The sequence below is a fragment of the Mastomys coucha genome, unplaced genomic scaffold, assembly GCF_008632895.1.
Source record: "Mastomys coucha isolate ucsf_1 unplaced genomic scaffold, UCSF_Mcou_1 pScaffold23, whole genome shotgun sequence".
In the NCBI taxonomy this organism is placed as follows: domain Eukaryota; kingdom Metazoa; phylum Chordata; class Mammalia; order Rodentia; family Muridae; genus Mastomys; species Mastomys coucha.
In genome coordinates, this window is record NW_022196906.1 from 96843892 (window position 1) to 96853532 (window position 9641).

The window sequence follows — 9641 nt, forward strand, 5'->3', positions numbered from 1 at the left end:
TGAACTAGCCAATCATGTATGACCACACTGATCCCTTTGTTCCCTCAGACCTTTTCCCTATATAAACCGCTAACTTTCAAGCCTCGTAGTCGGCTCCACTATCTCCTGCATGAGATAGGTGTGGTGCCGAACCAAGGCACCCTGAAAATTAAAATATACCTCTTGTAATTACATCAAGATGTGGTCTCTCGTGATTCTTTGGGTGTACGTCCTCCAGAGATTTGAGTGGGGGTCTCCCCCAGGGGTCTTTCAGGACCTAGAAAGTCCTGCTAGATAGATGATAGATCCCCTTAGGTTTTGTCTGTTTGCTCGTTGGCTTTGTTTAGTTTGTGATGCTGAGGATCAAACTTGGAGCAAGTAATCTGTTACTGAGCTACACCTGCACTCCCTGTCTTTGATTGGTTGGGTTTCTGATCTCTGTAAAACTCTACAGGTCAAAGTGAAGGGACAATATAAACCCCATTTGTCCCCATCTAAGGACACCATTTGTCTCCATTTTGAGGGCCAGGCCTGATTTCAAAAAAAAGGCCATAAGGTAGGTACTGAAAGACCCCCAGAACTGGGGAGATCCTTACTCAAGTCTCGGGATGACGCGACCACCCAGTGACTCACGAGAGACCGAACTTGCTGCAATCACATGAGGTTTATTGGGGATACCGGTACTGGGGTCGATCTCGTGACCATGCTGGCCAGAGTTCGACACCGAACACAAGAAGTGTGGGATATTTAAAAGGGAAACCCACGAGCTGGGGGCGGAGAGAGAGTTACCAAGGAAACATGGCAAAAACAGTGGAAAATTTCAGAAGGACCCAACTCAAGGTATTCAGTTAGGGAGGGAAACATTCATTTTAAGAATGTGATCTTCATCTACCAGTCAACAGGGTGGAGAGTGTCAGCAGGGTGGAGAGCCTTGTAAACCAGTAGACCTTCATTCCTAGTTCCGCCCTCATTGTGGATCATTCAGGAGGGGCAGGTATCGGAAACCAGAGCCCTGAGGCTCTGAGTTCTTGGAACTGGCTATTTTATTTTTCTGGCTTGTTACATTTCTACCAGTGCATTACTTTTCGTTAACATGCTTTTTCCCAAATTTCTAAGTCTCCCAGTCTTTCAGGTACCAGCTGCAGAAATAGAATCTAAGTCCCAAAAACTAGGCCATAAGACACCAGCTCTTCAAACAGACCATAAAATCAAGAACAAGATCATAAAAACCCTCTCCCAAAGAACAGCTTGAGGATAACCACAAAAATGGGAAAATATCTTAACTCAGGATGGGCCATCTGTGCTGGGCAGCCCTATCTCATCACATGGTTGAACACTCATGACATAGGAATTTAGACCACTGATCACCTGTAACCCCTAGCACCCACCAATGAAATTTTAGATTACCTAATCCTTCCAGAGAGTTTCCCTGTCCCCTATAAGAAGGCCTGCATGCCTTTATCTAGGGTCACCATTTCAAAGAATTATTGACCCTGCATGCTGGTTGTTTCTGCAGAATAAACACTCTTTGTTTTTTGCATACTATCTGAGTCTGGGGTCTTCCTTCAGTGGTTTTTGGACCCTTACAGAAGGAGGCATAGGAGGAGGATGCTGGAGAGTTGGGTCTCAAATATGAATATGAATGCCCCAAAGTTGTTCACACTGCTAGAAGGAAATCTGAAAAGAGAAGAGAACACTGGGTCAAGAGGAGAATCCTTAAGATACCCAGATTGGTAGGATAAGCTCACAATTCAGGTCACAAGTGAACAGAAAGAGGTGGGAATCAAAGAGAATGACCATGTCGGAATGGAAAAAACATCCCAAGAAAGGGAGGGTAGACTCTGCACAGAGTGCAGGAAACAGGCTTAAGAATAAAAAATTAAGCTGGTCTTAAAGTTGGTAGGTAGCAGCAACTTCTGTCAGGGTGAGACATGTAGAGCCTACCACGCCCACTCGTCTACTCCAGTTAAGTCTGCAATATCGGGGGTAAAAGCCTGATCTCAGACAAGAGGAGTTATGACTTCAAAGGGAGTTTGTGCCTCCTGGGTATTCAGTAAGTCGTGGCATCCCCTAACTCAGAGGTAACCCAGATATGTCCTTGCGAACTCACATGCTAGATGCCCACCAAGATATGATTTATTAATAGCTAGACAAAATTGGACATTGCTCTCTGACCTTTACCAATGTTCCAACATCTTAGCCAAACCCTGGCTTGGAATTTCATAAAGAATGTTACTCATCCAAACTAACTGCATTCAGCATTGTGGGTAGGGCATGGAAGCTTACAGAATGTTCAAGTAGAATCCTCATTCTCAGTAATATACTACAGCTGAACCACTCTAGGAATTAGCAAGAAAGAGACAGGTCTCTATTAGCCCAGAAGATTAGCATCGTGGGTGTTTTACTAAGGATGGGCAAGACCTTGAGCCGAGTGTGTGTGTGTGTGTGTGTGTGTGTGTGTGTGTGTGTGTGTGTGTGTGAGAGAGAGAGAGAGAGAGAGAGAGAGAGAGCAGCAGTCAGCATTCGAGATTGAAGACTGGAGATTCGAGATTCGAGCCTCTGTCCTCCTGGCTGGCGCACTTGCAGCCCCCCCGGGACTCCGGCCTGGCCCATGCAGGCCCAAGCATGCTCGGAGCCTGAGGGTGCTGCACCAGTCTAGAGGATATGGCTGTTGTTTTAGACCCAGTGTGTTTCAGGTGACCTCAGATATACCCCGACTACTGAGCTGCCAGATTTTTCATTTCTCTTTTGCAATGACTGTAAAAGTCTGATGCCATTTTTAAGAAATACATTCAGATCCTGTTCTTCCATGTGTCATCTCTGCCATTATTTCTTCGCCTACGCCTTGTCGACCTGACTAGGACCCCGTTTCTCCCTAGGGTTGAGGGAGGCCCAGACTGGCTGGCCTGTGGCAGAGCCAATGACAAGTCTCTGTGTGTTCAGTCAACTGCTTATTACTAATACATGGGAGAAGGATACATGGAGTCTGGACCCTCTAGGAAAGTGGGCTGAGAAGGGAAGGTGTGGGGTAGAAATGAGACAGAAACAGGGTCCCAATTCTCCCTTGGCACTGGGCAGACTATTAAAACCTGTTAAAAGTCACTTCAGTGTAAATGCTGAGCTCTTCAGCCATTCTTTTATTATAAAGCACTCTTTTTAATGTTCATTTCATACAAATAAGCCAAGGCCTTGGGGGATGGAACTTTTTGATTTCCTAGCATAGGCCCTTACTGACTTAGCTGTCAGGTGACAGCATAGTTAAGGGCCTGAATGCTTGCAGTCTACAGGAGGACTGGAGGACTGTAACACTAGGGGGCGCCATCGCCATGCCTGCCCTCCACAGCTGCCCCCCCAACCCCCACATCCTACACACTAAAGCTCCCAGTGACCAGCACTTGAAGAGCTTCTCTTTGCCTGCTCATGATGTCTAGCTGACTGATGAGAAAGGACCCTGCCCACTGACTCACAACAAATTGTTTGCTATGTTGTCAGGCTCGAAGGGATATTTTTACTGAAAGCTGATTCAGATTCAGTTTTGGACCATGGCTGTTATATCACAATGAATTAATAAAAGTGGGTCTTCTATCAACTTTCTCAGTACTCACTGGGGCATTTATTTGTAACAAATTCTTCTTTCTGGAGTGTGAACACATGCATGTGTGTGGTCATATAGATTTGATTCTATTAGATTAACCTAGGAGACCCTTTTCAAAAATATCTCTTCTTTGGCTGGACCCAAGAGTTGTGACTATGTGCTTCACACTGAGCCAAGGGGAAGACTACCTGAATTTATTGATCTTATTTATTTATTTATTTGGTTTTTCAAGACAAGGTTTCTCTGTGTAGCCCTGGCTGTCCTGGAACTCACTCTGTAGACCAGGCTGGACTCAAACTCAGAAATCTGCCTGCCTCTGCCTCCCAAGTGCTGAGATTAAAGGCATGCACCACCACTGCCCAGCTACCTGAATTTTTCTTTAAAAAAAGATTCTTATTTTTGATCTTTTATTTTTATGTGTATGTGGTTACGTGAGCTTATGTGCCTCACATGTATGCAGGATCTTGTGGGGCAAAAGAGGCATCAGATCCCATGGAACTGGAGATACAAGCAACTATGTAGTTGGTGGGAATTGAACCAGTGACCTCTGGAAAAGCAAGTCGTGCTCTTAACCTCTGAGCCATCTCTCCAGCCCCAACTACCTGAATCCTGAGCTCAAAAGACAAGCTTCAGTTTATACAATATTTTAGTCAGATTGTAGAAAGAAATCCTGGTGAAAATAATTAGAAAAGAATGGAGTTTGGGAGATATAAAGTCAACAGCCATTTTTATTTTGTGTATGTGGTAACACACAGCAGTGTAGACGGACACAGTTTGCCCCAACCCCTCAGGGCATGAAGGCCAAGAGAAGCCCATGGATCATGTGGGCATCCATCCCCACCACAGTGACAACCCACCTCTTGGATTTTAGCTTTTGTGGAAAGTGCAGGCTTCCAGGAGTCCTGGGGAGAGAAGAAAGATATAGGACATTCTGAATCCTCTTACTTTTATGAACTGTTTGGACAATTCAGTATCATATAAATTGTGCCAGGGCTCATTGTTCTGCTAGTCTCATGCAAACTGTGTCCCATCCCTCCCCCATCCTTACTTCCCTACACAGTTCCTGAGCCTCCCACAGGGAGTGATCCCGTGCAAGGGTGTAGAAGCTGTCATGTGACTTTCTGCCCTGTAGCATCTCCAAACTTGCTTTTTTTTTTTTTTTTTTTTCTGGTTTTTTCGAGACAGGGTTTCTCTGTGTAGCTCTGGCCGTCCTGGAACTCACTCTGTAGACCAGGCTGGCCTTGAACTCAGAAATCCACCTGCCTCTGCCAACCAAGTGCTGGGATTAAAGGCGTGCATCACCCTTGCCCGACCTCCAACCTTGCTTTTAACAGGTGAGGCTCTGAACCTGAATTCATGTAATGAGAAGCTGCCTAGGAAGGCTCATCTTCCCTGAGAATGTCCCCAGCAACTTCCGAGCTGGGTCTAGGGATGGAGTGGGAAAGAACAACGCCAGACAGTTGTTCTCTTGAGCATATAGGTAAGGGAAATATCAACTTGGATTTTGTAACAGTAGATATCAACAATCACATTGCTTACACTAGAATTCCATATGGCAACTTGTAAAAAAAAAAAAACAAAACATAGCATAGTTTAGTACAGTGCAGTACAGTATAGTATAGTACATTGTCTCCTTCTACTGTCAGATCTAGGGATTGAACTCAGGTCATCCGGCTTGCGCCGCAGGCTCTTTTCCCCACTGAGCCATCTTACCAGTCCATGTGTGGCAGCCGTGAAGGTGCCATCCCCCTGAACCAGCACAGACTCTGAAGCTGTACCTCCAGCACAACTTAAATTAAGGCCAAGACTCACCTACAAACTACAACAGAAGACTAACCACTGTCTATCACACGCATTCTCTCACACTTTACAAGGGCTCCCGGGTGATCCCATTAATCCCCAAACAGATGGTAAAATATATTTTATTCTATTTAAATTCCTGGAATATGGCATTGCAGATGTTGCTTAGCAACTTTCTAGCTAGCCAGAACTTATCATTGTTGAAGTTCTATAGAACAGAGCTGGATAGAAGGATCTTCTGTGAGATTCTTTTTGCTATGGCTATTTTCAACTAAAATTGTAGCTGGGTGGAGTAAGGATATGATATCTAGATTTAATCCAGCTGTCACTTGAAGTTGAACTGCCACATCTCCCTAGCTGCTGCCATATTGCACAAAGACCTCTAATAAGTTTGGTACTCCTTTTTTTTTTTTTTAAATCTTCTTAGAAATAAGGTGGGATTGTGTACATATAAAAGTTTGCTGCCCTAGTATCCTGGGTCTGTGGCCCCCTGACAATGTGTGCATATAACCCATGTGGTTGTATATGCTAGGTTTCCTCTTGCTCATGTGGCTATTTCCTAAGGGTTTGAAGTTCTTGTAAACACCATTCCAGCACTCATCACTGGGTTTTTCTTTGCAACCTCTCCACACTATTCATCCTACTTACGTGAGGTTGAACACTTCTTCATGTTACTGACAGCTTGCATATACTCCTCTCCTAAGTATTTTTCATACGTGGTACCCTCTGGAAGGCTAACCAAACATCTGGTGTCATCTTTGAACAGCAGGTCCTTGGTGGTAGACTGGAACAAACAGAACCTGCTAGGGCACTCCCTTCCATTGTTTCCAAATGAAGTCTGTCAAGTGAGCAGAAAATATATGTGAACCTATGTCCCAGACCAGAAACACCTGTCCTGCAGGAGGCTGAAGGTCCAAGCCAGCCCTGGGAACAACGAAAAGCTACAGAAGATCTTTATAATTGACATAGCATTTAAAAAAATCTGTACAAGAAGTAGAGGTATAAGACACTGTAGAAAGGTTAAAGACTTCACATTGAGTCAAAAAGCAAAGCCTGTCTCTTTAAACATTTGGTAATGCTGATATGAAACTGTTAGCTATTGTAAGATTGTTTGACTCAAATCTAAACTCAAACTAGAAACGCCACAGGAGATTATCATATGCTTTTAAAGGGGCTTTTCAAGGTATGCTATTCTCTTTCTCTTTCTTTTCTTTCAAAACTAGTGACAAATTAAAAGGCAGGAAGCTATACCAGAAGGGAAGGTGACTTTTTTTTTTTTTTTTTTTTTTTTTTTTTTTTTTGTATAAACGGGCCCTGGGGATAAAAGTATTTATGTGGCCCCTGTGCCAATGCCCCCACAAGGCTGGCCCTGACAGGGTTTTTCTGGGGTTAAGAGTCTTGTATTTTCCAGACTGTTAAGAATATGGTACAATAGGGTTGGAGAGATGGCTCATCGGTTAAGAGCACTAACTGCTCTTCTGAAGGTTCCGAGTTCAAATCCCAACAACCACACAGTGGCTCACAACCATCTGTAATGAGATCTGACACCCTCTTCTGGTGTGTCTGAAGACAGTTACAGTATACTTACATATAATAAATAAATAAATCTTAAAAAAAAAAGAATATGGTACAATTGATGTAAGCTAGAGAAATAGTAGTCAGTTCTGGCCTTAAGACTTGTATGAAGGAACATTAGAAAGCAGGATCTGTCATCTTCTGTCAAGATCTGTCAAGAATGTTTTCAGAAAAACATTCTTGAGGAAAATCAAGTCCTGAGTCAAGATCCAAGTGAGCCAGAAGGCAGATTCTAGGTTCCGAGGGCTCATGGGTCAAGTGGGAATTTGTCTGTAGTGACTAGAAGTCTCACCCAAGCAGAGCCAGGTCTGAGAAATCCAGTCCCACCTAACACACTGTGAGCCCTTCCTGTAGACACACATTTCCTAAGTCTTATGTATGCACTACTTCACTTAATTTTGTTTATTAACTTAGAAACGTGTGTGTGTGTGGGGGGGTATTATTTAGATTTAATAAGTGAAGGAACTGAATGTGGACATTTTAAGCCATTCACCTAAGATGGCGTGGATCAAAAGCTGCGGAGCTGAGATTTGAACGCAGATACTCTGATCTACAATCTATAGAGTCCAAATTTGAGCTTTCACAAAGGAAATGCTCACTCTGAAGCTTCCTTTAGCTCCAACTAACCTGCCCCTGCTAGGAATAAATGATAGCAGAATGGTAGCAGACCCTGGGTGGTTCATACCAGCTGTCGGGACACCACAGTCTTAACCCGGGACGCCTTCTCTTTGCGTGAGACCACAACATGGTTTGGAGCTTGGGCCAGGTGGCAGCTGGCATACTCAGCCACAGGCTTTCTGGTGCCATCAGGGCACAGCAGCTCGAAGTCTTTCTCCTTCAGGTTCTTAGCCCACGCAGCAGTGTTCTTTCCTGGGTAGAGAAAAGGGGTGGGTGAGCCAGATCTAACCGTTTTAGTCACTGGGATGTCACTGATCCACAGGTGTATGGTGAGTGTGTGCCTTCAGTCCAGCAGGAGTGCATGTTTAAGGTTAGGGCAGTGTCAGGACGAGAGGGTGGTGGTGTTCATCACAGGTGGTACATAAGAGCTTACTAGTGACCACTCTCCTCTGATCTTTCCTCTCAGCCAAATGAATAAAGAGCAGTGTTCTATGAGTGTTATTTTTTAAATGGGGGGAAAAAAATCTTCATTTCTATTAAATTCTAATGCTAAACAACAACAATGCATTAAAAAAAAAAAAAAAAAGCCAGGCATGCTAGTGCATGCCTTTAATCTTAGCACTTGGGAGGCAGAAACAAATGGATCTCTGTAATCTGGGGCCCGCCTGGTCTACACAGTAAATTCTAGGTTAACCAGGGATACAGAGTGAAGCCTGTCACAGAACAAAACAAAACAAACAAAACAAAACAAAACAAAACAAAATCCCAAGGCCTTTTTTACTTCTAGCTCCAGTGAGGGGCGGGAAGAAGGTGGTGCTCTAAGACAGTTTCCCCGCCTCTGTGCTGCCTCATCCGGTCTCCAAACGGAAGACCCGCCCCAGACGATGCTTTTCGATCCTCTGCAACATTTTCAGTTTGACTTCATGCTAGTCTCAGGAGCGAGTGTCGTATCTCAGCTGCTTACATAATCTTTTCTGCATTCTCTTTGCAATAATTAATCAATCCAACAGTCGATTTAAAGACCTCCGCCCTTTCGGAGGCTTTCAGTGGTTCCCCCTGGCGTTTTTTTCTTGCCAGTTTTCATTTCTCGCTCCTAAAGCAGGATCGTGACCTCTCTCGTTTCATTCACTGTCCACTCAACTTTTTCCGTAATTAAACAAATACTGTGTGAGACCAACGTTATCATATTTTAAAGTTCATTTCCTTACAAACTAAGAACCCTCACTTCTGCATTCCTTATGCAGAATGTTATCCCAATGTTTTCTCTGGCTCCAATCCTGGAAGTGACAATTTGTGTTTCCACACATGCTCCTTGTTCTCATTTGCCTGTATACGAATCTGTGTGATGTTACAAGCCAACATTTTTTTCTTAGCAGTAGATCTTAATACATATGAACTCCTGTAGCTCTCAGTTTCTTCTGCACCCTTATGCAAATCAAGGTATTTTTTTTAAACCACTAGATCTTATTCTATAGTGTGACTATAACACAGTGTTTTAAAAACTATTCCTCCATTAATAGATATTTGGAGTACTTATACTTTTTCTTTTTTGCCACTACAGTAGTGACGAGTGTCTATTGAATATGAATGTGCTTATGTAGATGTAGAACTTAATTTTAATATAACCAAATTGCTTCCACCACCCTATGTGGTAGACTTGCTTAAGCATGATCCAGCCCTTGGGTTAATTGCCAAGTACCAAGGTGGGTTGTATGGAGGGACAATGGGAGGGACTGGCAGAGGATTATAACAAGGTTCTCTATTTAGAGACAGAAGCAATGGAAAGAGAACTAGGATGGGCTTGCATGTGTGCCAACTGAGCATAAAAATAGCAGCTTGGCAATTCGAGGAGCTGAGGAGGAGGAAGGTCAGGTCTCCTACAACAGCTACAACCAGGAAGTGAAAGGCATTGGAGCCTTTATGAAGAGTGAAGAGTCAAGGCCTAGAAATCAAATCAAAGACTTACCCAGAAAAGCACTAAAGAAATAAAAGGTGACAAAGAACCAAGACCAGGATGACATTTTGGTGGCATGAAAGAAAGCTTTTTAAAAAATCAGGGGGGGGAGCAAGGGAG

The 9641-nt window shown here is 43.7% G+C and overlaps 1 protein-coding gene and 1 long non-coding RNA gene across 2 annotated transcripts in view; both read right to left on the reverse strand.

Annotated features, from left to right (window-relative positions):
• The window catches only part of LOC116072362 (serotransferrin-like), a 50108-nt gene that overhangs the window by 23104 nt on the left and 17363 nt on the right, over window positions 1-9641 (reverse strand). Inside the window, 2 exon segments of the mRNA XM_031343794.1 lie at window positions 6023-6212; window positions 7635-7819. Of these exon segments, the coding sequence (XP_031199654.1) occupies window positions 6023-6212; window positions 7635-7819 (375 nt within the window).
• Window positions 4274-5480, reverse strand: LOC116072363. Its single transcript, XR_004111413.1, has 2 exons — window positions 5387-5480; window positions 4274-4476 (listed from the first exon to the last, which is right to left on the reverse strand). It is a non-coding gene; the product is annotated as an uncharacterized LOC116072363 (long non-coding RNA).